This window comes from Malaclemys terrapin, chromosome 3, assembly GCF_027887155.1.
Source record: "Malaclemys terrapin pileata isolate rMalTer1 chromosome 3, rMalTer1.hap1, whole genome shotgun sequence".
In the NCBI taxonomy this organism is placed as follows: Eukaryota; Metazoa; Chordata; order Testudines; family Emydidae; genus Malaclemys; species Malaclemys terrapin.
Window position 1 is genome coordinate 6,895,701 of NC_071507.1, and position 27,502 is coordinate 6,923,202.

The 27,502-nt window shown below is 47.3% G+C and overlaps 1 protein-coding gene across 1 annotated transcript; it reads right to left on the bottom strand.

The window, feature by feature from the left end:
* On the bottom strand, nucleotides 1-9,811 carry LOC128834064 (protein PET117 homolog, mitochondrial). Its single transcript, XM_054022516.1, has 2 exons — nucleotides 9,633-9,811; nucleotides 1-150 (listed from the first exon to the last, which is right to left on the bottom strand). Exons 1-2 carry the CDS (start codon nucleotides 9,786-9,788, stop codon nucleotides 1-3), a joined length of 306 nt encoding a protein of 101 aa, XP_053878491.1. The 5' UTR covers nucleotides 9,789-9,811.
* Between the last annotated feature and the right edge of the window lie 17,691 nt (nucleotides 9,812-27,502).

A 27,502-nucleotide genomic window follows, 5' to 3' on the forward strand; every position in this document is an offset into this window, starting at 1 on the left:
CTAGGATCGTTGGGACCTCTTTTCCATTAACATCTTGTCTCTTTCTGCTTCGAGTTGCTTGGTCAGAGTAATCTGTTCTTGTAAAAGACGAATGTTTTCCAGTTTACGGCTTTGTCTCTCAAGGTCTCGGATTACTCCTTCGTGCAGCCTCTGAAAATACAAGAGACATGGTTCGTTATAGTGTGTCCTCGGTTGCATGGGACGAATGCCCGTTTGCATTCCAACCTCTGTCACAGCATTGCCGAGTGTATAACTGTTACAAACCTTTAATTCTCTGTTAGCGACCTGAGCTACTTTTGGAGTCTAAAATTACAAGAGCAGAGATCTGATGTCTGGATGTTGATAAACTACTGGTAGCATGCCAGGAATACTGTATTTGTTGGCTTAGCTGTATGATCTTAATATAATGATAAAGTGTTGGACAACGGTAAATATTGTATAATTGATAAGCTCTACAACATTATGGAGAGACAACAATCTCTCCACAGAAGATTGACTTCTCCCCCATCCTTACCAGAACTCAACTAATCTGCCCCAAATTTCTCAATTTGTGTTCCTCTGCTTAAGAAGAATTTTAAGGTGACCTGAAAAGAATGTTAAGAACTTTTCTCCTTCTTTATGATGTATAAAAGCTGGCCTGAAAAGGTTTCTTTCAGCTTGTTTTTTTTAAAACTTAAAAATATCTAGTATGTAAAGTCTTCCCTGGTTTTGCTGGAGATCCACTGGAGGTCCCACAGCACGTTTATTGTGGGTGCTTGAAAAAGTAATATGTGATTCTACAAATATGTTCTTTCTTCAAAATGTTCATTAAAGTTAAATAGACATTGGTATACACAACATGGAGGCTACATTTTTTTTAAATGAAAATGTAATAGGATTACTATAACTGAAAGAGAAACAGTTTTTCCACTTTGTTTATTTTGTGCACTTGACAGCATTTTGGTCCTAATCCCATGGACAGACCTCTGCACCCATGCAGAGCCCCCAGACTTCGGTGGGGATTCCAATGCACACATAGGGATCTACCCACACAGAGCTCACAGTACTTCGTATGCAGTCAATTTAACTGTTTTCCCTGTATAATCAGTCAGGCCTTGATGCTGAAACTGGATCCCTGCAAGCGGATTCAAGTGCTGGGCCTTTGCCAGTTTCCTTTTTTGTTTATGTGAGTATTTTGCACAACAATAGGGGAAAGAAAGGCATATTGAAAACAAGAAAATACATCTACAAAACCACAAAAATTGGCAAAGGAACTATGTGGCAGGAGTAGTACCTGCAACTGTTCATAACTCCTAGCAGATTTCAAGCTGATGGTGGCACATTTAACAAAAGATAATAAAATATGATATCTGATTAGGAAAACATATTCAATGGTTACATGGAAGCCAATACTGGAACAAGCACAGGGTTCTGTCCACATGGATCCAACTTCAGGATCAGGGCCATATTTTGTTACTACCTATGGTCTTGATCCTTGAAAGGCTTATATGCCTGCCTAATTTACTAACTGATATATGTAAAATTAAACTTGGGCATAAGTCTTTGCATCATGGATGAGGGTTTTTTTAAACAACTAACAAAATCATCCAAAGCACAGGACTTGGTAGTGATGGGGGACTTCAACTACCCAGACATCTGCTGGGAAAATAACACAGCAGGGCACAGATTATCCAACAAGTTCTTGGAATGTATTGGAGACATTTTTTTTTATTTCAGAAGGTGGAGAAAGCTACTAGGGGAGAGGTGGTTCTAGATTTGATTTTGACAAATAGGGAAGAACTGGTTGAGAATTTGAAAGTGGAAGGCAACTTGGGTGAAAGGATCATGAAATGGTAGAGTTCAGGATTCTAAGGAATGGTAGGAGGGAGAACAGCACAATAAAGACAATGGATTTAAAGAAGGCGACTTTAGCAAACTCAGGGAGTTGGTAGGTAAAATCCCCTGGAAAGCAAGTATAAGGGGAAAAACAATTGAAGACAGTTGCCAGTTTTAAAAAGAGACATTATTAAGGGTACAAGAGCAAACTATCCCACTGCGTAAGAAAGATAGGAAGTATGGCAGGAGACCACCCTGGCTTAACCAGGAGATCTTCAATGATCTAAAAGTCAAAAAAGAGTCCTATAAAAAATTGAAATTTGGTCAAACCACAAACAATGAATATAAACAAATAACACAAGTATGTAGGGACAAAATTAGAAAAGCCAAGGCACAAAACGAGATCAAACTAGCTAGGGACATAAAAGGAAACAAGAAAACATTCTACAAATACGTTAGAAGCAAGAGGAAGACCAAGGACAGAGTAGGCCTGTTACTCAATGAAGGGGGAAAGACAATAACAGAAAATGTGGAAATGGCAGAGGTGCTTAATGACTTCTTTGTTTCGGTTTTCACCAAGAAGGTTGATGGCAATGGGATATCTAAAATAGTGAATGCCAGTGAAAATGAGATAGGATCAGAATTTAAAATAGGGAAGGAACAAGTCAAAAATTACTTAGACAAGTTAGATGTCTTCAAATCACCAGGGCCTGATGAAATGCATCCTAGAATACTCAAGGATCTGACTGAGGAGATATCTGAGCCATTAGTGATTATCTTTGAGGAGTCATGGAAGACGGGAGAGATTCCAGAAGACTGAAAAAGGGCAAATATAGTGCTCATCTATAAAAAGGGAAATAAGGACAACCCGGGGAATTACAGGCCAGTCAGCTTAACTTCTGTACCCAGAAAGATAATGGAGCAAATAATTAAGCAACCAATTTATAAACACCTAGAAGATAATATGGTGATAAATAACAGTCAGCATGGATTTGTAAACAAATCATGTCAAACCAACCTGATAGCTTTCTTTGACAGGGTAACAAGCCATGTGGATAGGAGGGAAGCTGTAGATGTGGTATATCTTGACTTTAGTAACGCTTTTGATACGGTCTTGCATGACCTTCTCATAAACAAACTAGGGAAATACAACCTAGATGGAGCTACTATAAGGTGGGTGAATAACTGGTTGGAAAATCGTTCCCAGAAAAAAGCAACAGAGGGTCCTGTGGCACCTTTAAGACTAACAGAAGTATTGGGAGCATAAGCTTTCGTGGGTAAGAACCTCACTTCTTCAGATGCAAGTAATGGAAATTTCCAGAGGCAGGTATAAATCAGTATGGAGATAACGAGGTTAGTTCAATCAGGGAGGGTGAGGTGCTCTGCTAGCAGTTGAGGTGTGAACACCAAGGGAGGAGAAACTGCTTCTGTAGTTGGATAGCCATTCACAGTCAACCCAGAAAGTTATCAATGGTTCACAGTCATGCTGGGGTCCCGCAGGGATCGGTTCTGGATCCAGTTCTGTTCAATATCTTCATCAATGATTTAGATAATGGCATAGAGAGTACACTTATAAAGTTCAGTGGCACCTTATAGACTAACAGACGTATTGGAGCATAAGCTTTCGTGGGTGAATACCCACTTCATCAGACGCATTCACCCACGAAAGCTTATGCTCCAATACATCTGTTAGTCTCGAAGGTGCCACAGGACTTGTTGTTGCTTTTTACAGATCCAAACTAACATGGCTACCCCTCTGACACTTATAAAGTTTGCGGACGATACCAACCTGGGAAGGGTTTCAAGTGCTTTGGAAGATAGGATTAGAATTAAAAATGATCTGGACCAACTGGAGAAATGGTCCGAAGTAAACAGGATGAAATTCAATAAGGACAAATGCAAAGTACTCCACTTAGGAAAGAACAATCAGTTGCACACATACAAAATGGGAAATGACTGCCTAGGAAGGAGTACCATGGAAAGGGAACTGGGGGTCATAGTGGATCACAAGATAAATATGAGTCAACAGTGTAATGCTGTTGCAAAAAAAGCAAACATCATTCTGGGATGTATTAGCAGGAGTATTGTAAGCAAGACATGAGAAGTAATTCTTTTGCTGTACTCTGCGCTGATTAGGCCTAAACTGGAGTATTCTGTCCAGTTCTGGGCGCCAGGAAAGATGTGGACAAATTGGAGAAAGTCCAGAGAAGAGCAACAAAAATGATTAAAGGTCTGGAAAACATGACCTATGAGGGAAGATTGAAAAAAATGGGTTTGTTTAGTCTGGAGAAGAGAAGACTGAGAGGGGACATGATAACAGTTTTCAACTACATAAAAGGTTGCTACAAGGAGGAGATAGAAAAATTGTTTTTCTTAACCTCTGAGAATAGGACAATAAGCAATGGGCTTAAATTGGAGCAAGGGCGGTTGGACATTACGAAAAACTTCCTAACTGTCAGAGTGGTTAGTCACTGGAATAAACTGCCTAGGGAGGTGGTGGAATCTCCATCATTGGGGATTTTTAAGAGCAGGTTGGCCAAACACCTGTCAGGGATGGTCTAGATAACTTAGTCCTGCCTTGAGTGCAGGGGACTGGACTAGATGACCTCTGGAAGGGACCTCGAGTTCTATGATTCTATGATCATCAGGACACAAATATATTCTCAGGCACTACAGCTGACTGGCTGAATGCTGGGGGGAAAAATTGCCCCCAAAATTATCAAATAAACTATCTGTGAATATTGTGACCAGTTCTAACAGAAAGAGGCTTTATTTCTCACCCAGTATCCAAGTACACATTTCAAGGGAAATAATTTGTTCCATCAAAATCATCAAGAAAAAATGTTTTGTGCAAGAAATATTTTAATCTCATTTTCAAAAAATATGGACTCAAAGACAAAACGTATTTCACCCAAAAATATCACTCTCTCTGGAAATGAATTTGATGGGAGAGGTTCTTTCCCATCAGTTTCAGTCAATATAATTCAGGTTATAAAATTACTACTATCCTGACAGACTAGTAGGTAGTACTGTATTATTTAATGAAAATACAGAAAAGAGGAAGAGATTTTGATCAATGCAGGCATCAAGCATGTCTCTTTATCCAATAAAATACAGCGGTCCTGTAACCTACCAGGCTGTATTTTCATTCACTTTAGTGCTACACAGCTATAGATGGGTTTTGCAAAAAACCTTTATATTTTGTCCCAAATGACACAGAGCTATCATCCATCTTTAGCACAATCAGAATACATACAAACCGACTTGGGTCTGGTCAATACGCAGAAGTTGCACCTGTTTATTTTTTACATCAATTTAGCTAACCCTGTGCAAGTTTAAATTCACTTGGCTTATCTCAAATTAGTTCATTAAGGCCAAAAATTTCTTAAATTAAATCAACATAAACCAGACATGAACTGATTTAAGAGTGTCCACATTCGGGGTCTGCCTTGGTTTAACAAATTAATTTGAAAAACAATTTAGATAAACTGGTGCACTTTTGAGCATAGACAAAGCATTAGTACTTGCGGATTACCAGGCCCTGGATTAGAGAGGCCATTTTTGCTTATACAGTGCAGGAGAACTGGGGGAAGAGTACACAGATGTGCAAGGTTTGAGCCCTGTCTACACTCTGGGCACTACAACGGCACAGTTACAGTGTCATAAGTGGCGCTGTAGCATCATAATGTAGATGCTTTCTACAGCGACAGAAGGTGTTTTTCTGTTGCTGCAGGACACCACCTCCCAAACAACAGTAGCTAGGTTGACGGACGCATTCTTCAGACCCTTGAGTACCATAGCTATGCCGACCTAACTTTTAAGTACAGACCAGGCCTTAGTTATAGCTAAGAAACTAGCGGATCTATGTGAACCTTTGAAGGCTGTATCCATCCACACCTCCGTCCCACTCTACACCATGTTTTTCATTTCATGTCTCTGCTTTCCCTCATAGCCCTAACCAGGGACTCAGCTCTCCTGGTAATCTTTAGGTCCCCATAAAGCCTGTAGCCATCAGTTCCTGGATTTGTGGTAACTAGAAATGTAATGGAGAATCTCAGCTTTCATTTAAGAACAATAAGTTTTTGGCCCTATTGCTTGTGAACAGAGCCTTGAAAATGTGAACCAATTTAAGCTGATCACTAGAGTTGAAAGGATCAAGCAGCTGGAACCCACTTCTGCATCAGGGCTCTGGGGAATGCTAAATATCGCCCAGTGAACACAATCATTTCATGTAAAATTCAGTTAAATTTGGGGTGTATCTCGAAGAATCATCTCAATAACCCTCCCTAAAATCTCTAGGCCAGCTGTCTGTGCCTAAAGTAGTGCGATCATGATGAACAGAGGAATAGATTACCATTTGGGTGGAAAGGGATGTGGACATAACATTGTTTCACAGGCCACCCAACAAAATGCTACTGCTGACTGTGCCCCACAAGACAGATTTTCCCAGCTGACCAATAAGCTCCTCTGTACCCTCCACCTTTAAAGGGTTTCACTCAGTCCAATAGATCTGGCAATACAGTATATCTGCTTGGCAGCTGGACAATTGTTGCAATTCGTCATCCTCTGGGATTTCCAGTCAGAAGTACAGTGGCAATCTTGAATGTCCCTGACCAAAGACACTCAACACTATTCTGTGAATGGAGCTGAAGTTGAAGGTAGTAGCAGATACACTGCTAAACCTACAGGAATCTTCAAAGTCTAAGGAACAGGACTGGGAAGAGAAGCCTTTTGGTCTAAAGGAGGAATTGTGGCATGGGGCTATGGAAACTTATAGAAAGATAGGGGGCATTGGAAATGATACAGAGAAAGGTGGGAACAGGGCTGTTTGGAGTCAGGTGAAGTCCCCATACTTTTTGTAACCTTAAAAAATATATGAGCCATTCTTGAGGGACTACCCACATGAATTTATCCACTACACAGTTCCCCTTTTACATACACATACATGCACAAATTACATTAGAAGAACACGATATTTGCATAGTTAAGCACTCAAGAGTGAGGAAATGCCTTAATTCAGCCCCTTGTGTGGATGCAGTATGATACGGCGTTTAATTACATGATCACAGGCTATTTTTACTCACAGCATCCGTGTGCACAGAATGGATGGTGCTTACTTAATGAACACCTTTTCTCCCCAAGTGTGATTCCTGTCTCCCCCCATCCTTTAGGCTCCTAATCCCAGTCCAAATCTCATTCCCTACCCAGTCCATCTTCCTTTCTGGGTTCCCCATCCAAGTCCTAGTTTCACCCTACCCCTCCTACTCATCCCAATCCCAGTTTCTTTCCACAGCCACCAGGTTCCTTGTCTCAATCTAATTCCCTCAATAACCCCGCTCCTAGTCAGGCTCTTGTACCTTCTACATACAAGTCAGGCAGTTTCCTCCTCCACACTGCCTGGTGACGAAGCAGTGGGAGAACTGAGAGCACAAGACAATCTCCATGTTCTCAGTTCTGGTGTCCAACCCCAAACCAGCACAAAGCAGTGGGAACAGCAATTGCAGGGAAAGTTCTGCTCAGATTCTAACCTACTGCCCCAGGATGGAGCCTACTCAGCGCATACTGAATCTTCAATGAAGTTAGCGACTAAACACCACCAAGTCTCTACTGAGCATGTGTGAAATGAAATATTTCAAAGGCTTATAATTTGGCCAGTTTTTCATAGAACAGCAGAAAGGCACATCATGATACAAAGGTCAAATGCCAAGCCTTTGTTCCAAATCAAGGAGGTGCTTGTTGTGCTTCTCAACAAACTGTTTGAAAGAATTCTTTTAACATGGGCAAAACAATGCATTTTTCCCATTGTTGTCCTTGAAAATGGCTGAATTATTTTAGCTGGAAAAAAAAATCAGACCAAGACATACAACCAGTATTGGAAATTTCAGTCTGAACAATTACAGTTTGGCAAAGTTATAAGGAACTGAAAATGGGATCCTATAATGGGAACTGATGGACAATCCTAGCTATAGGTGGTGCTCCCACTCCCACCTACCAAAAAGGTATTTCATTCAGAATTAGAACACTTTTAGTTGGGTTCCTCCATACAGGGACTCATCATCTTCTCAAGTGACACTTCATACCTTGTAGGACACTACCTTCAGGGTTAGGGTTCACTAGGAGTTATCAGATACGTATGTACAAGGCAAGAACCTTCTCAAGTTTAAAGCTCACGCAAAATCTTTGTCAGCTGTGAGATTGGATTGCTAGACTGCATATCCACCAGTGCAAACTGTGAAATGCAAAGGAACAAGCCGTTAAGTCAGTCAGTGCTGCATCTCCCATCAACTCCTTTCCTCACCCACCTCCCATAACTTCACCCAAATCAGCAACCAAAGTGCACCCTTAAGCAAGACAGAAGTCTACCCCCATATCAATTTCATAGCCGAGTGCCTATATATTGCACTTCTAGGAGATGAGCTTGAGGATGTGATAGGAGCTTGGAAAATTTACTGGACATATACTAGCCAAAGAGCCAAACTTACTAGCCTAATGCTGATATGACCTAGAAGAGGAGGGCCATGACAGAGGAAGGGCTGGGCACAGACAGGGGTGGATGCAGTTAAGGGGAAGCCACAGGAATGGGCAGGATACCAGAAGGGAAGAGGCAGGGGGAACAGGCAAGACTGGGAGAAAGGGTATTATTTGCAGATATGGGACAGGCAGATCTAGGTCCGCCCAAAACCAAAGGCCCTCATGGGGAAGAACTGCTCAGCCCAGGCCACAGGTGAGTAAATGGGGCAACAAATGAAAAAACAGGAACAGAAGTGAGGTCAAAGGTTGAAAATCAAGGAACCAGAATGGGACCCCAAGCAGAGAACCCTGGACAGCACCCACTGCACCTCAAAGGCATCTAAGGACTCAGTGGACACTGCCCAGAGGAACTCTGCAAAGAGCCGTGATCAAACAAGGGAACAGAAATAGGCCCCACAATCAAAAAGCACCCTGCTTTCCAGCCTCCAATGGCCATCTTGGCCATTCCAGGAGGAGGTCCCACATACAGAATCTCTCAGCACGGCTCAGAGGAGGGGAATGGCGTGAAGCACGAATGGGTTCAGACGCTCTCGGCGCAGCTGGGAGGAAGGAGACGCCATGGAACACGAGCTCGTACAGACGCTCTCAGCACGGCTCAGAGGAGGGGAATGGCGTGAAGCATGAATGGGTTCAGACGCTCTCGGCGCAGCTGGGAGGAAGGAGATGCCATGGAAGACGAGCTCGTACAGACGCTCTCAGCACGGCTCAGAGGAAGGGGATGCCACAGAGCCTGCCCGCACCAGCGAGGCAAGTCCGAGACTGCTAGCCAGAGCCCCACGAGATTCAAACCTGTGACCCCGGCATTCTGGGCACCGTTTGGAAACAGACCAGTGGGATGTTGGGGGGGGGGGGGGGGGGAGCTTGCAGGGCAGGCACCCGATGACACATTTGGAGGGCACTGGGCAGAAGAGCAGAGTGCTGGGTGGAGCTTGGACTAGGAGGGGGCGGAGCTCAGCGATGGGCAGGATAGGAGGGGGGTCACTCTACTTGAGGCTCAGGGCCAGAACCATGTGTGGGCGGGGCCAAATATGAGGGGGCGTGGCTATGAGCGAGGGGGGTCGCTCTCAGTGAGGGGCGGGGCCAGAATCTCACGGGGGTGGGGCTGAGTAAGGGCGGAGCCTACGGGTGGGGCGGGGCTCTGAGTGAAGGACAGGGGCTGAGGCCGGGGGCGGGGCTGAGGAGGAGCACGTGACGGGTGGCGGCTAGCGCCTGCGTGGGGCGGGGCGCCCCCCCTCCCCCCCGGCCCCGGCCCCTCAGCCGGGTGGCGGCAGCTGACGCTCACTCACCTCCTTGACGCGTCTCTGCTGGATGTGCACGGCGGCCACCGTCCCGGCCGAGAGCAGCACGGAGATGCCCAGCGCCACCTTGGAGGCCGTCGACATCCCCTCCCCCACCGGGCCGTTTGCGGAGCGCGAGCCGCACAGCTCGAGCGGCCAGTGCATGCGCGTGCGTGCCGGCCCGCTGCTGCCGGGGGCGGGACTCTCTGCACGGGCCGCGCGCGCGCTGACTCGCCCAATAAATAGAACGCGGAGCGCATCGATCCCTACGCCCCCCCCAGCCACTAGGCCCAGCCCAAAATAATCGAAAGCCGAGAAAGGGATTGGGGGAAGGGCTAGAGCTCAGCGGGTGGGGAGTGTTGCTGTTTGCCTTGGCCAGGGGCTGTAGGGTCCCTGCCCTGGGCAGGGGATGCTGGACTCCCGGTGGTGGCCCATTGCAGTGGTACGAGGGGAGGGGGCTGTCCCTGTGCCAGAGATGCTGGGTCATTGCCCCATGCATGGAGGGGGAGGGGGCTGCAGGGCAGGTGCTGGCTTATTGCCCTGGTACATTCAGAGGATCTGTCAGCCCCCACCCCATAGCCGCCCTCCCCAGCTCTGCCCTTGACCTCTTCCCCTCTGTGAGCCTCAGCCACTCCGAACCTGGGGATGTGGGGAGAGTGATCCCTACCTTCCCCCTTAGGCTTTCCGGTCATCTCCTGACTCCCCCAGCTGCCTCTCCCTATGGGTGGCACCTGCCCACCTCTTCTGCTGCTCCCACACCAGCTTCCTAGCTTTCTGCTGGGTGGAGTGATGTTGTGGGAGCTCAGTGAGTGGACTCCATGTGGGCCTCTCCTCGAGTGACCAGACAGCAAGTGTGAAAAATCAGGATGGGGTGGGGAGGTAATAGGAGCCTCTATAAGAAAAAGACCCAAAAATCAGGACTGTCCCTATAAAATCAGGACATCTTGTCACCCTAGTCTCTCCAGGGAGCGCTGCATCTGTCTGTAGGAAGGGGACTTGTGGGGGAGGGTTTTTAAATCATCAGGCTGCCATCAACATTGCCTCAAAGCCAAGTGCATCTCATCAATATCCTCCTGTGCTCTGATGTGCGTTGTCTCAAGGGGGTACCATGCTTGGCCACCTCCCCTTTAATAGCTTCACTTACAAGTGAGGAACAGTAACAGATAAGAGTGGCTTGTTATTTGTGCTGCTATTTATGCAAAACACATGTGAAGATTTAACTGCTACTGCCATCTCCTTGTTTTAATTTCCCCCTACACTCCCTGTTCCTGCTGCTTCCATCTCAGCCCCCCTTGTTACACCCCTCCTCTGCTCCCTTCACAAGTGACTGGGCCTGTTCTCATATTGTCCCCTGCCTGGAATCTCCTCCCTGATCCCATGAATTGCACAACTTCACTCTTCTCCTTCCAAGCCTTCCTTTTCTACTCTATTCCTTTAGGCCCTGTCTGCATTGGAGACATTTGCAGGGGTGGAGCTACATCACTCCAACTAGCACAAAGATGTGCTGCAGGGGTTCAACACAGGTCTTGCACTGGTGTAACATAGCCCCAGGTGATCCCCATTTGCGCCACTGTAGCGCATCTTCGTTAGGGTAAAAGTGGAGGGAAAGGTGAAGGCAGCTTTAGAGAAACAGGAAGCCAGAGAGAAATGGACCCTCGGGCAGTTTGTCTGTTAAAGGTGCTGTGGAAACGGCATAGGGACTGTGATATCTTAGGACCCCAACATTGTCACTGTTGATGTAGTGAGGGGACAGGGAGGGCCTGGGGCTGTAGGGGGATGGAGAGGGACTGACCTGAGAGGATTGAGAGAGGCCAGACTGAAGGAAGCGTCAATGGGGAATAGGCTTTTCCTAGGGCCCATGTTGGAGAGATATGGGGTCTGGGGTGTGGTGTGTGCCCCCCCCAATGAAGAGGTGTGTGGGAGGAGGATACCTGCACCTAACCCTAACACCTCCCAAGCGATCACAACTGGAAGAATGTTTGAAGAGTCAACTGAGGGGAAGCTGAGCACAAAGACTCGTGACCCCGAACTGGGCGTTGGATCCGGTCCTTAAATTCCACAACCTCACTCCCTAGACTTGGTGCCTTAGGTCTAGAAAGTCTGCCCACCCACCCTCCATACATCACCTGCATTGATGTGTCAGTCTAACATTTCTGATGAGGTTAGGACAGGCTACCAGGTAATTCATATCCAAGGAGACTCATTCCCTGCAGCCCCCTAGACCTAAAACCCATGATTGCCGCCCCCCCCCCCCGACAACCTTCTCTTCAAACACCATGCAAGAGAGACAAATGCTAAACAGGAAGCATAGCTTATTCACTACAACATAACACACAAACTGTCTACATGAAAGCCAAGGGTCATTGCCCTGTGAAAGGGGCATCATCAGTTTAAGTCTCTTTTGTCTGAAATTAGAAGAACAGGAGTACTTGTGGCACCTTAGAGACTAACAAATTTATTAGAGCATAAGCTTTCGTGGACTACAGCCCACTTCTTCGGATGCATATAGAATGGAACATATAATGAGGAGATATATATACACACATACAGAGAGCATAAACAGGTGGGAGTTGTAAAGGAAGATGATGTCTGTCTGTATCTGTACTGAAACTTGTCTGAAATTGTTACCTACACTAAGGCTATGTCTACACTAGCACTTGTGTCAGACAGGGGTGTAAAAAAACCACACCCACACACCCCTCACTGAGGAATTTCACAGACAAAAGTGCTGGTGTTGACAGCGCTATGTCAGTGGGAAGACACTCTCCTGCCAACACAGCTACCTCTGGTCCTTGAGGGTGGTTTAATTATGCCAATGGGAGAGCTCTCTCCTGTCAGCTTAGGTTCTCAACCAGGAGTACACGCACCCCTCGGGGTATGCGGAGGTTCCAGGGGGTACATCAACTCATCTAGATATTTGCCTAGTTTTACAACAGGCTACATAAAAAATGCTAGCCAAGTCAGTACAAACTAAAATTTCATACAATGACTTGTTTATACTGCTCTATATACTATACACTGAAATATATGTACAATATTCCAATTGATCTATTTTATAATTATATGGTAAAAATTAGAAAGAAAGCAATTTCAGTAGTGTGCTGTGACACCTTTGTATTTTTATTTCTGGTTTTGTAAGCAAGTAGTTTTTAGGTGAGGTGAAATCTGGGGGTACACAAGATAAATCAGACTCCTGAAAGGGGAACAGGAATCTGGAAAGGTTGGAGCCACTGTATTACAAGTATCAGGGGGTAGCCGTGTTAGTCTGTATCTACAAAAACAACAAGGATTCTAGTGGCACCTTAAAGACTAACAGATTTATTTGGGCATAAGCTTTCGTGAGTAAAAACAAAGAAGTGAGGTTTTTACTCACGAAAGCTTATGCCCAAATAAATCTGTTAGTCTTTAAGGTGCCACTAGACTCCTTGTTGTTACTGTATTACAACAATCTGTAACCCATTAACAACCCCACACACTTCCCTTCTCCCCCTTTTCCTCTATGATTGGAGGGGTGTTAACATCCACTTCACCTTGAATGGTCCCTTGAAATGTGTTAACTACTTATGCTAAACAATCTGTTTCACCTGGTATTTAGTTGTGACAAAGTTGGTCCAATAAAAGATATTACCTCACCCACCTTGTCAAACAAAAAAAAGACCTTCCTGAATTCAAGGCAGACTGCTTCATTATGGGAAAACTCCCAGGCCTGTATTTGTATTCTTGCCCAGAACACTCAGAGTCCACACCATGCAAACTGCTGGAGAATGCAGCGGTGCTAGAGTCCTTGCCAGTTTTGGGGGTGTTATTTTGTAGTCCAGCAGCAATGTGGCAGCACATCAGATGGCAACCATGAATGGTTCAATCTTGTGAAACCTATTTCTGCATACAGCACTTACTATGGTGGATCAAGCCATAACCCGGAACAGGTCCTCCCCACACCCACTATTGTATATACAGGCAGGGGCAGATCCTCATAGGGTGACCAGATGTCCCTTTTTTATAAGGACAGTCCCAATATTTGGGGCTTTTTCTTCTATAGGCGCCTATTACCCCCACCCCCGTCCCGATTTTTCACACTTGCTGTCTGGTCACCCTAGATCCTCAGCTGTAGTCAATTATATAGACTCATTTCCATAGTGCTATGACATTTGCCACTGCTGAGGACCTGCCCCACTGAGTACCTAAGGCCTTGGCTACACTGGCAATTCACAGCACTGCACTTGCTGCACTCAGGGGAGTGAAAAAACACTCCCCTCCCCGCGAGCGCAGCGCTGTAAAGCGTCAGTGTAATCAGAGCCTGCATTGCTGCACGCTCGCTCGCAGCGCTGCAAGCTATTCCCCTCAGAGAGGTGGAGTACTTGCAGCGCTGTGAGAGATCTCTCGCGGCGCGACTACACTCACGCTTCACAGCGCTGCCGCGGCAGCACTGTGAATCCGCAAGTGGAGCCAAGGCCTAAGAACAGCCATACTGGTCAGACCAAAGGTCCATCCAGCCCAGTATCCTGTCTTCCAACATTGGCCAATGTCAGGTGCCCCAAAGGGAATGAACAGACCAGGTAATCAGCAAGTGATCCATCCCCTGTCACCCGTTCCCAGCTTCTGGCAAACAGGCTAGGGACACCATCCCTGCCCATCCTGGCTAATAGCCATTGATGGACTTTACACCATAAAGTGCTTTGGGATCCTTCATAATGAAAAGCACTAACCAGGCTGTAGAGGACATAACTTTTGCACAGAAGAGCATTAAACGCAGCTCTCAAAGGATAACCACCCCCTAGTAGGGCAGAAGAGTACCTTTTAGTCTCTCCCTTTACTCAAGCCTTCCTGCTGCTTCTTAGCAATAAGATACAGTGACGAAAACAATTGCCGGAGAGGAGAGAAAGAAAAGAATGGAGAGAAGGAAAGAAAGTGGGGGAAGGGGGGAGAAAAACAGAAAAAAAAAGCGTGTGGCAGGGGGAAAACAAACTATGAACCACTCAAGTGGAAAGTTATGAAGTTGTATTTGCCGGTGATTTCTTCCTGTTCACTCTAGCTTGTGTTTTAGGCGGGACTCAAGAGTCTGGTTTAAAATGATAACTAGGGGAGGCGAGGCCACATGGGCTAGTTAGTAGACAGGGCACAGGAGGTCGGAGACCTGCGCTCTGCCCATGGTGTGACATTGGGCAAGTTACTTCCCCATCTGCCTTGGGCATTAGCTCTTGAAAGCAGGGACACCCCCTCCCCTCACACACACTTTTGACTCCTGGGCTTGGCAAACTTAATGTTCTTTTAATGCATTTTTGTGTGTGCACATTCAATTTCCTAGTTTTTTTAAAAAGCAAAGTGAAAAAAAATGTCAGACATTCCATCATGCGGCAACACAGACTCCCACAAGAGTCAGCAGCAGGTTTGGAACCTTGATCCACCGCACAGATCTCTGCCTCTTGGACTAATGGAGTAACCAAGAGCAGTAGTAGGTTGTCACCCTCTGTGTGGGCCAGTGCTGGAAGGGGAAGACACTTTCATAGGTATTTGCTGACAGCAGAGAAATCTTCAGCCTCAGGAACCTTGGGTTCCATGCTAGGCTCCAGAGAGGCATGTTGCCTTGTGGGCAGCCTCTTCTGCCCATTTCCTACGATCCTGACCCCTTCTGTACCAGTCCTGTCTCATCCCCACCCCAGGCCCAGTCTCTTTGCCTAGCCCCCCGCCCAGTTTCCCAGTCCACTTGCCCAGCCACTCCCAGTTCCCCCACTTCCCAGCTCCTTGTTGAACCTGTCTCTTTGCCCTGCCCCCCGCCCCCAGCATCCAGTCTATCTTCCACCAAAGTTCTCCATCCCTACTGGCTCCCGGTCCCCCTCCTCAGGGTACTTGTCCAGTCTTAGTTTAGGTGTACACCTGAAACACTACAGCAGCTCAGCTGTTGAGTTCAAGCATAGACACTCACTACAGTGACAGGAAGGGTTCTCCTGTTGCTGTAGGCAATTCACCGCCCTGAGAGGTGGTAGCTAGGTCAACAGAAGACTTCTTCCATGGACCTGACAGCATCTACACGGAAGGTTAGGGCAGCTTAACTACACGTCTCAGGGCATGACTTTTTCACACACCCCCGAAAGAGGTAGCTATGCCAATATCACTTTTTGGTGTAGACCAGCCCTTAGCATCCACAATACCCCCTAGCTCCTGGGCTCAGGACTGCTCCACACTAGGAAATCAGATTGGTATAAGTATGTTGCTTAGTGGTGTGAAAAGTCCACATCCCTGTGGTGCAATTAAACTGGCCTAACCCCCAGGGCAGACCATGTTAGGTCAATGGGACAAGTCTCCTGTTGATGTAACTACGGCCTCTCAGGGAGGTGGAGTACCCACAAGCCCTCCCTGTCGGAGTTCCCACTCCCAGTCCTTCTGTGCCTACCTAGTCAATCTCTTCTCCCCTCTGCATTCAGATCAGTTAGCTTCCGCCTCACTGCCTGGGCAACAGCAGGGGAGGCATTGAGTGCTGAGGAGAGACAGACCCACTATTTTCCATACCAGCTCCTGGCCCACACCAACCCAGAGCAGCAATTGCAGGGAACACCCTGGTCAGCCTAGCCCTGGATGGCACATGCTCAGCACAGATGGAATTACAGGGGATCTAGCTGCAAAACTCAGACTTAGCCTGCATGGACTGCGGTTTTTCCAAGGCCTTATGATTCAGCCAGAGTTTCACAGGGCCAGCAAAAGGTGCCTACCTGACTGTCATGGGATCATGACTGCCCTATAGCACCTCCTGCTGGCCAATTGTGGCACTCTGTCTTAGTTTCCTTGCCTTGAAGATAGGTCTCAGCTGTTCACCCACCAGTCTCTGTTAGAGCCATGGCTAGCCTGCCAGCCAAATAAACAAGTTTAACCCCATCCAGGCTGTCAAGAGTCCAGCTAAGAAATGCCAATGGACAAAGAGCTCTTCTGGACTTCAAGGGCTTCCTTTCAGCCCCCCTGCCCTGTTCCCAATGCCTTTCTAAGCTATCTTTGAGAGTCCCTCTGGCTCTGGGGTTCAGCACTCAGACCCCAGCTGGTTCATCTGGAGTACCATTCTCAGCCCCTCCTGGGCTCTGTTCCTTACAACCTTCCCTACCCCAGTACAGCACACTGGGCTTCCAGACTGTTTACCCTGAAGTACCCAGCACTCTGCCTACCCTAGCCCAGAGTTTTCCATAGCCGCATACCCACTCTTCATAGCCTCACAGAGTGATCTTTCTTTTGCCCTCACAAGCCCTTTTTATAAGGCCCAGGCATCCATTAAGCTATCACCTGACCCCCTTAGCTCCACCTCCTCTGGCTGGGAAGCAGCTAATTAATTATGGCACAAGTGTGAGTGGGCTCATCTCCCCTTAAAAGGGCCGGTCACCCTTTGAAACTGACACAAAGGTCACTCTTCTGCCTAATTTCCAGTCCCTGCTCCAAAGAAAACACTTGGGTTCTGTGGATTCTCAGAGGAAAGATCACCGGTATTTAACATGGGCAAAACAGCTTTTTTCCTCTTGGCCTTGTTTTTGGAAACAACGGAACCGTTTTGGCTGAAATTTTCCAGAAACAATCAGCCTGAGGTAGGCACCTAACACAGAAAAATTCAGCCCAAATAATTAATGTTTGGGAAAGTTATAAGCAACAGAACACAGGCTCTTATAGTGGGAAGGGTTAGGCAACCTTAATTGGTGACACTACCGGCCCTGCCTATAATATAATCAATTTTGTACCAATATTCTGATGGCGGAATGGGCATCTTACTTTTTAATGTATCTTTGTTGCTTTCTATCTCTTCCTGATGTTTCTTTCCTGTAAAACAAAACGGTGTTGGCATAAACAAAATACTCAATGATTCTATTTACATCTCTTTGGATTATTGAATGGTGTAGTTCATCCCAAACACCAGCTTGGAAACTATCCGTCCAAAAGGAGATTTTTAAAAAAATTATGTTTAGGAAGTTGTGAGTCTGTGAAAGAGGAGGGTTATACTGCAAACAGTTTTGCAGTCTCAGCTGTAGTGTTTTGCCACCAATTGAATGCTGCAGTGTATCTGAAACCCAGCCATGATCTGAATGGGAAACCAAACATCATGCAATGTATAAAGCTAATCATTGTTCTCAGTTATAATCTTCTCATATCTGCATACTGAGCAAACATGATTAAACCACAGAGCAAAATTGGCTTGGCTGATAACATCTGAATTCGGCATAACTGTTTTGTCCACACTGGTATGTTTACTAATTTGTAGAAGTATGAATAATCATCTGTCTGGTAGCAGGAAATGATACCACATCACATGGCATTACATGGGATGGGAGGGAGCCAGGCCAGATCCTCAGCTGGTGTCAATCAGGATAGCTCCATTGACATCTGGGGAGCTCCATTGGTTTACACCAGCAGCGGCTCTGGTATTAGCAGAGCAAAGGGCTAAAATCCAAATCAGGATGGTTTAGTGAGAATGCAGAAACATATGAGCAAATGGGTCTTGCAGGTTATTGCATGACCAACATGGATCTTATTGGTCCAGGACTGCCTCAAAGGTGTTTCACGAGATCTAAGTTGTGCAGAGAAGAAAATCAGGTGTCCAAGTGGTAGGATGAAGGCTGTCTACTTCAGGAGATCACAGTACATTAGTGGGGCCTGGTCTACACTTAAAATTAGATTGACCTAGCTACATTGCTCAGGGCTGTCAAAAATTTCACGTTGTGTGCAATGTAGTTAGATTGATGTCACCCCACAGGGTAGACATATCTAGGTCCTAGCTACCACCTCTCGGAGAATTGGATTAACTACTCTGATGGAAACCCCGCTTCTATTGATGTAGGAAGCATCTACACCATGGCCCTACAGCCTCACAGCTGCATTGGCTGTAGTGTAGACAACCTGGGTCTCTCATATAACAAAGAGGGGTACGGGAGAAAGGATGGCATTGTTGTTAAGGCAGTGGATTGTGAGTGACTCAGGAGAAATGGGTTTAATTCTCTCCCCTGCTACAGAATCCCTCTGTGACCTTTGCCATGTCACTTAGTGTTTATGTGCCTCAATTCCCCCTGTGTACAAAGTGGATAATAGCACTGCCCTAGCTCACAGAGGTGTTGGGAGGTGCTTATTTACATGGGATGGGAGTCGTATAAGTACCTACATAGGACAGCAAACCCTTTTTCCCCAGTGTAGCCAGGCCTGACACATGTACAGTTGCCCTCTGTAGCACGTCTGAGGTCAGATGCTGAGTGGACAGCTTTTTTTAAACCAAGTCTTCAGAGGAAAATGTCTTTGGCCAAATGAAAAAAATAAATCATTAGGATGCTTAGTCAAGCACTTCTTATGGGATTTTCAAAGGTTCTTGCTGAGGTCAGAAAGCCCCAGCACAACATGAGCCCTTGATCTTACCTGATCTTTGTGCCATGTGCAGGCTGATAATGAACTGCTAACTGTGGTCTGGTCTATACTACCCGCCTGAATCGTCGGGTAGAAATCGACCTCTCGGGGATCGATTTATCGCGTCCCGTCGGGACGCGACAATCGATCCCCGAATCGGCGCTCTAACTCCACCAGCGGAGGTGGTAGTAAGCGCCGCCGACAAAAAGCGGCAGAAGTCGATTTTGCCGCCGTCCTCACAACGGGGTAAGTCGGCTGCAATACGTCGAATTCAGCTACGCTATTCACGTAGCTGAATTTGCGTATCTTAAATCGACTCCCCGCTGTAGTGTAGATGTACCCTGTATCTGCTTGTTTGGAGGAACCTATAAACATATATTAAGTATTGTGCAAGTCACGGAAGGTGGATCTACTAGAAGAGGCCTTAAAAACCAAAGTTCCGTCTGCAATGTGTGGCACTTTTTCTAAGAGCGGGAATTTGCCCTGGAGTCCTTAGCCAACATTTTCCCTCCCCAAACTGTTGTGCTATTGGCTGGCGTCTGCCACACTTCCTCCCAGAGCTGGCCGGTGCACTGTATTCAATCTGTGAAGTGCTTTGGAAGGCAAGGCCTTACAATAAAGGTTTATTATTCATTATTATTATTACAAACAGAATAACTGGTTCTTAAACTTGCATTCCCCCCCCCTTAAAAATCTTAAACCTTGAATCTTAAAAACTGATGTCTCGTCTTTGTTTTTTTTTCCTGGAAGACTGTGCACACCTGGAGAACAGATAGCTTATGCCAGCAGAGACAGCATACAAGGAAAACCTGATTAACTGGAGCAGGGGCAGGTTTATTCAGACTTGAATTGTTTGTGTTTGTTTTGGGTTATTTTTGTTAGCACCTTGTTAACCAAAGAAACACGTTAAGAGAAGATTCTTTATTACTGATTCATCACTCACTCTTTCACTTAAGAGCTGCAAGAGCTGCACTCCGCTATCCCTGTGCCTCTCAATGAGTTCTCCAGCAAAGCCAGGGAAAAGCAAACTTGACATTTCAGCTATTTCTAAGGCTAAAACTAAGCAGAGAAATACACTTTTCTGATGGAAGCTAATAATCATAATACCTGACTGTCATACAGCACTTTTCATCAGTAGATCACAAGCCACTTTGCAAAGGCGGGTAGTATCATTATTCCCATTTTACAGATGGGGAAACTGAGGCGTACACAGGCAAAATGACTTGCCCAAGGTCATCCAGCAGGCTGCTAGCAGAGCTGAGAACAGAGCCCAGGTTTTTCAGTTGAGAGCACAATGCCACGCTTTTATTTTCCTTTGCAGTTCACCTTGTAAAAAAGTTACTTTTAATTTGCCTTTGCCCTTCCTGGTTCAGGCCAGAAGCAGGAAACACTAGAAAGCCAGCAGGGAACTCTGTTCTTGTAAGGTTTCAGAGTAGCAGCTGTGTTAGTCTGTATCCGCAAAAAGAACAGGAGTACTTGCGGCACCTTAGAGACTTGTAAGGTCTCCCAGCCCCATTTTGTAGATCCAAGGGGTTCATGGACAAAAATCTACATTTTGGGGCAGTTTGTTGAATCGAACCAAACCTCTGACCCATGTGAGGATCACCCAACACATTTGCAAAGCCTCTGTGGCTATAATGAATTGTAGGCGGTTATAACTCAGTTAGGGGCCAAAGTCTCGTAGTCCAATAGCAGGAGGAGGGTATAAAGACAGAGAGCTTTATAATTACTGTACATTGGCATTTTATTTCACACAACCTTTTCCATAGGTAGAAAGAGGGGCAGATACACCAGCTGTAATGCTGGGAATTTAGCCTGGGCAATACATTTAGAGGCGTGTTGTATCTGCAAACATTGTAAAACACAATGGTGATAAAGGCCCCTGTGCCCAAATGGTAGTGAAGTAATCCAGAACTAGGCAGCAGCTTGCATGACAAAGGGAATTCTATGTGTGGTTTGCATGCTGAGCGGAGAGTTCCCCCACATGGAATTCTGGGCACCAAATTATGGCCCCTCAGGGTAGGTGCACTGGGCTGGGGGCAGGAGGGAGAGCAGTGGAATCCCCTCCCATAAAATGCCAGGCAAGGACGGGGGGATACCAGTGCTGCTGGCAGCAGAGGGAACATATCTGGGAGGGTGATTCGAGCCATGGCCTCACTCTTCTGGGCAGTAGCAGAAGGGCTGTGTGGGAAGCAGTACAGGCAAGGGGCTGCTGGTGAATGCACTCCCCTCAGGGCAGATCCTCAAAAGCATTTAGGCACCTAACTCCTATTGATTTCAATGGGACTTAGGCACCTAACCACTTTGGAGGGTCTGGGCTCTCTGTTATGCAAGCAGTGTAGCCCTAGCAGGGCCGGCTCTAGGATTTTTGCCGCCCCAAGCAAAACAAATTTTGCCCCCCCTTTTTTTTCGTGCCCCCCTGTCCCCGGCCCCATCCCAACTCCACCCCTTCCGAACCCCTTCCCCAAATTCCCAGCCCCGCCTCCTCCCCCAGACGTGCCGCATTCCCCCCCCACCCCATTGCATCCTGCGGGCCCCCCGTGACCTCCCGTCCTAGCTCACCTCCACTCCGCCTGCTCCCCGGGGCGTGCCGCTGCTCCGCTTCTCCCCCCTCCCTCTCAGGCGAGGGAAGGCAGAGAAGCGGAGCAGCGCCGCGTTCAGGGGAGCAGGCAGAGCGGAGGTGAGCTAGGGTGGGGAGGCGCAGGAAGTAACGGGGGGGTAGAGGAACCACTCCCTGCTCCAGCTCACCTCCGCCGCCTCCCCCGAGCGCCCCACCGCTCGGCTTCTCCTCCCTCCCAGCCTTGCTGCGTGAAACAGCTGTTTCGCGCATGGCAAGCCTGGGAGGGAGGGGGGAGAAGTGGAGCAGCGGCGGCGCTCTCAGGGGAGCAGGCGGAGCGGAGGCGAGCTGGGGTGGCGGGGGCACTTTTTCCCCATGCCCTGGAGTCGGCGCCTATGATGGCCGGCGCCAGAATGCCGCCCCTAGAAATGTGCCGCCCCAAGCACCTGCTTGTTTTGCTGGTGCCTGGAGCCGGCCCTGACCCCTAGGCACCACTTGCTCTTGCAGGGCCCCGCTGCCCCGCCCAGCTCAGTTCCACATCTCGGAGCCTTAATATGACCCTTAATATACAGAGGACATTGGTGCATATATATACAGGGGGACATTTCTCCCCAACACCATGTGCACTCAGCAATATGGGCACAGAAGCAGGGCCGGCTCCAGCATTTCTGCTGCCCCAAGCAAAAAAAAAAAAAGCCGTGATCGGCGGCGGCAGTTCAGCGGCAGGTCCTTCGCTCCTAGAGGGAGTGAGGGACCTGCCACCCCCGAATTACCGCAGGTGCCGCCCCTCTTCCTTGGCCGCCCCAAGCACCTGCTTGTTAAGCCTGGAGCCGGCCCTGCACAGAAGGGAAACCGATCACATCGGGGAGGGCGTTCACCTGGCTGAAAACAGGAGCCGGGCCAGCACAAACAAGCCAATAAGAACAACAAGGAGTCCGGTGGCACCTTAAAGACTAACAGATTTATTTGGGCACAAGCTTTTGTGGGTAAAAAAAACATAGACTGCATCTGAAGAAGTGGGTTTTTTACCCATGAAAGCTTATGTCCAAATAAATCTGTTGGTGCCACCGGACTCCTCGTTGTTTTCGTGGCTACAGACTAACACGGCTACCCCCTGATACTTGAAGCCAATAAGAGTACAGAATAATTTTATAAATGATGGGTGCCTTTCCGAAAGGTCAGCTAGCTGTACGTTAGCTAGAATAGGGCCTGTCTAAAGACAGGCACCAATGGTCCAGCAGGCAGAGCCAGTACTGTGCTAAGAGATCTGAGTTCAATTCCTGGGTCTGCCCTTGAGAAGCTGTGTGATTGTTTCCCCTCTCCTCCCTGGTCTGCTTTGTAAGCTCTTGGGCGCAGGGAGTGTCTCATGTGTGAGTACAGCTCCTAGTGCCTCCAGTTCTCAGGTCAGGCCTCCAATCACTATTGAAATGATTTAACTTTCAGTGTACAAGTGACACTCAGCATATCACCCCCAGGCTGAGAGAGACTCTCCCAGCATTACTGAAAGGCAGGGCAGTAGGATATTAGATAACAGGCATGCTTTCTATAATATAAACTATGTGCTTTCTTGTGCCATCTGTTTCTATGGTAAAATAAATTTGTTCAACCAATGCAAACAAAACCCAGGTTCCATTTCCCCTATTTTCCTGTTATACTCCCCTTGGGGCAGGGCTGCACATACCAGATACAATGGTGATGATAGGCCGTTGTGGCATAAGGACCTAGATTCGGCTGAAATCTGATAGCTTTACTCATTTCAGTAGTACCTTAATTGGCAAGAAGTCTCATTAAATCAATAGAGCATGGGGTTTACCAACCTGCATAATCCAGCCCGCTCTACAATCCTAGTGTAAAGTCCTGGCCTGTGAAAGAGCCGTTGTTATTCTGTTCTGTTGCTGGATCAAGTCTGGTGTCTTTACTCTGGACTGGTCACAACGTTACAAAGTTTAAAAGTGAATAGGCCAGTTCCAATTATGCTCTGCATACCAACTAGTAGCTATGCCCAAATACTCGCCTCCCTGCAAACAGAAGCAGTTAAAACACTTAATACACTTCTCTGGGAATTACTGATGTATTATGTTGTGCCAGTGCTCAAAGCCCACAGGGTTGGTCGGGCATGGAGGCATTGTAGCGGGCACAATGGTACAAACCCATAGGGCCAGATCCTCAGCGTGTCTATGCCAGCATTGCTCCACCCATTGACTTTAAGGGCGTGATGTCAGTTCACATCACTTGTGGATCTGGCCCTTGCGTCGCTGTTTATCCCTGTGCAGACCGAATGCAAAGCAGTGGAACATGCTCTCATTCTGATTTAGCAGCATTTTACAAGGCACTCACTTTACACCGGAGTAAGTGACAGGCAAGGAGCAAGACAGGGAAGAACCAGGCCCGCTGAAAGGAATGGGCAATTAACAAATAAAAGCCTTATGCTTCACAGATGCTTCTGCCGAAGAGCTCCAAATAGAGGTCCCAAGTACCCCACTTGACACTTGCATTGCTTTAGGCATTTGCATAGCAGACCTATAACCAGGTCTTTTCCGAATTGTGATCCTTGGTTTGCTCACTATCTGTCACAGGGAAGGTGAATCACCAGCCAGAGCCATTTCCAAGCAGTCAGGGGCATCCACCTTAGCTTTTCCCCCTAATGTTTCCCCCTGCTACTACCACCACCAGTGCAGGTCCACCAAAGGGAGTGCTTGTGAAAACCAGCTGTCGGTGTTCTAGCCACTCTGTCGTCTAATGCTCAGGGCTGATCTAGGTGACAGGGGGCTTAAAACACCAGAAGCTGCCAGCACGGTCCTGTCTACACCAGCACCCCTACCACGGGGCAGCAATGATGAGAAACTTCAGGAAAAGAAGTCCAGTGTAGACCATGCCCATGAGCCTCTCAATACGAACGCTATCGGGAGAAAATGACCAGCAGTTGGGTACTGTACACCAAGCACAACCTGGCAGACAGTCTGATGTAAACAGAATTATGTTCATTTTAAACTACAAGGAGATGCAATTTTCATGTTTGCGTACAACAGATTTTATGATGACTTGATTGTATGACATGCATGAGGAAGTCCCAGGACAGTGTGAGAGCTGCCATTTGTCCTCCTCGTACAGGTAGTTTCTATAATGCAAGGTTTATGCTTAAAGGGGATTGCTAACACAGACATTGTTTGCAGGGGAGCTGAAAATGCAGCTGTCCTAAAATACAGCCCCCACCTCCCCTTGATACAGCTTAATAGAGGTGTTTGAACTATAGAAAGAGTTTTAATTATTTTTAGGAACATAGGAACTGCTACACTGGATCAGATCTGCAGGAAGCTATGTAATAGGTAGTCATGGGGTAATCTGCCACTAAGGAAAATTTCCTCCTGACCCTTATTAGTTAGAGCTGAATTATGCCTTGAAGCATGTGAATTTATATCCCTGCCATGCTCTTCTTATTTTTAAAAATGCTTCCTGTTATAACGCTGGATGTTCTTGTTATCCATATAAATGTCTGCTCTCATTTTGAATCCCACTAAGTTATTGGTTTCAATCCTCTATTGTGGCTGTGTGTTCCACAGGCTGTGTACCTTGTGAAAAACCCTTTCTTTCGTCCATTGTGAACTAGTGGCCTTTAAATTGCATCGAACGTCCCACTGTAACAGGCATCAGTAGGAGAACAAAATGCAAACAGTACAGAAATTCTTAGTGCGGGGGGTTAAAGGTAAAGGGTTATAATCAGCTTTAAGGAAGACGTGTCCGTGCAGAGTAAAGTCAGCCAGAGCACTGGGTTAATGTCGCTATGATGTGGACAAGTGTGTTGCATACTCATCCCTTGAAGAGTGGCCGGTGTCTCTCTTGCTACGCTACCTTTTGCCAGCAATTTGTCCAATGCGATTACTGGCAGGAGCAGCCATATTGATGATGGGTGGACTGGCAGGTCCCGCCCCCTTGGGCTCATCAAGGGTGTCGCTCTGGGCACTTGGCCTCCCTCCAGCAGCCCCTGTGGCTCCATGAAACGTGGAAGGAAGGATTCCATCAACTGCCTCCTTGGGGAGCAACCAGAACCCCAGGAGGCAGCAAGTCGTCCCTGTGCAGTGCCTGGAGCAGTGGGAGGGAGCACAGCAGGCAGGGGCCCCTCTCCAGCCCACACCCCAGCACTCAGCAGGGAGGGACACTGGTACCATGAGGGCCCCAGCACGCACCATGCTGGACCAGACGGGCCTGGAGCCCCAGCCACCATCTCCCAGGGTTGGAGCCAGAACTCCAGGACGGGGCAGTGGTGTGTGAGCACTTGTTTGTGTGAGAGTCTGTGTGCACGACTGTGAGCGCGTGTGTGTGAGTGAGTCTGGGTGTGAGAGTGAGCAGAGGTGTGGGTGAGAGAGTGGGCATGAATGTGAGCATGTGTGTGAGACAGGCAGGGTGTGGGTGAGAGTGAGCACATGTGTGAGAGAGTGTGGGCATAAGTGAGTGTGAACACACCTGTATGAGTGAGTCTGGGTGTGAGTTCCAAGCTCAGAGTTTCTTGTATTTATTAATGCAATCCCTACATTTTGGGGGTCGGGGAGAGAGGATCAGGCATCCAGAGAGAGAGAGAGAGAGGGTGACCATACATCCTGTTTTGGCCGGGACAATCCCTTTTTTAAGCCCTGTCCTGGCCATCCCAACTATTTTGGCAAAAGTGGGTATTTGTCCCCTTTGCTCTTGCCAACTTGATCAGTTGTCAAGAGCAAACAAGACAAATGCCCACCTTTGTCGAAGAAGTGGGGTGCAGAGGGGGCAAGCGGCGATGCCAGCCCTGCGCGGGGGGGAGGCAGGGCTCCGGCAAACAGCAGTGCCAGCCCCAGCCTCACACAGGGGGAAGGGGGACAGGCAGGGCTTGGGTGATCCCGTGCAGGCAGGGGGGCTCAGGCAAGCAGCTCGGGCCAGCCCCACACAGGGGTGAGGAGGTGCTCAGGCTAGCCCCATGCCATGTCCCATTTTCCCTTTGGGAAATATGCTCACCCTAGAGAGAGAGAGAATCTATCCCCGCTTAAAATTGGAGTCAACTTAGCCAATACGAATCATGGCTCTCCTTGTCTACATTTGGCATTTGCCCTGTTGCAGCTACACTGGTTACTGGCCACTGATGGCTAAATCTGAGCTAATCTCAAATACAGAGAAGGCCAAAATTGCCATTGGTTGGTGCAGACAACCTCCCCCCACCACCCTCCTGCTGCTAAATAAAAAGAGAAAGGATCCAGTAACGTATTCCAATAGCCTGGGGAGCTGAATGTGGAAGAACAATGTGCAATTGTAATCTCTGCTGGAATACACAATAATTCATCAGGCGGAGAAAGCTATCCAAATGTGATAATATACAGCAAGGCAAACTTGCTTCACACCCATTCAACGGGAGCAATTTCACACTGTTTGACAAGCTAGATTGCAATTGAGAGCTTTGATGTCGCATTTAAAAGGAAACAGACACAAAAAGAACAGGTGCAGCGTGATTTCTTTCCTTTTCACTTGGCTGGTTTGTTTGGTTAATACTGGATGGCTCATGTGAAAATGTAACAAACTACAATGATAAAAAGGCAAAGCCAGGCTACTTTTAAAAACGGTGCGAATAGAACCTGGATTTTCAAAGTGGCCTAAGAGAAAGAATCCAACACACAACAGGGTCTTCAACAGCAGGAGGGGCTTTGCAGCCTGAAGGTCTCCAATGATCATCTTTCTACTCTTTGCTGATGAATTAACCAGAACAGGCCAGTTTTTATGCCCTGTTGTTGTGTTATTTGTAGGTGCCCAATTCCCATGGGCTCCAGACTTGTTTTTTATGCAAGGTCTAACCCACATAGGTGGTCACACCATGGACCTGATCTTTGGCCTAAATATTAAAATAGAGGAGATCACAACCCAGCCACCTTCTTGGACGGGCCATCCCATACTTAGAGCAGTGGTCAGAGACCTTCTATCATCCAGGCACCAAGAAAAACCAGTG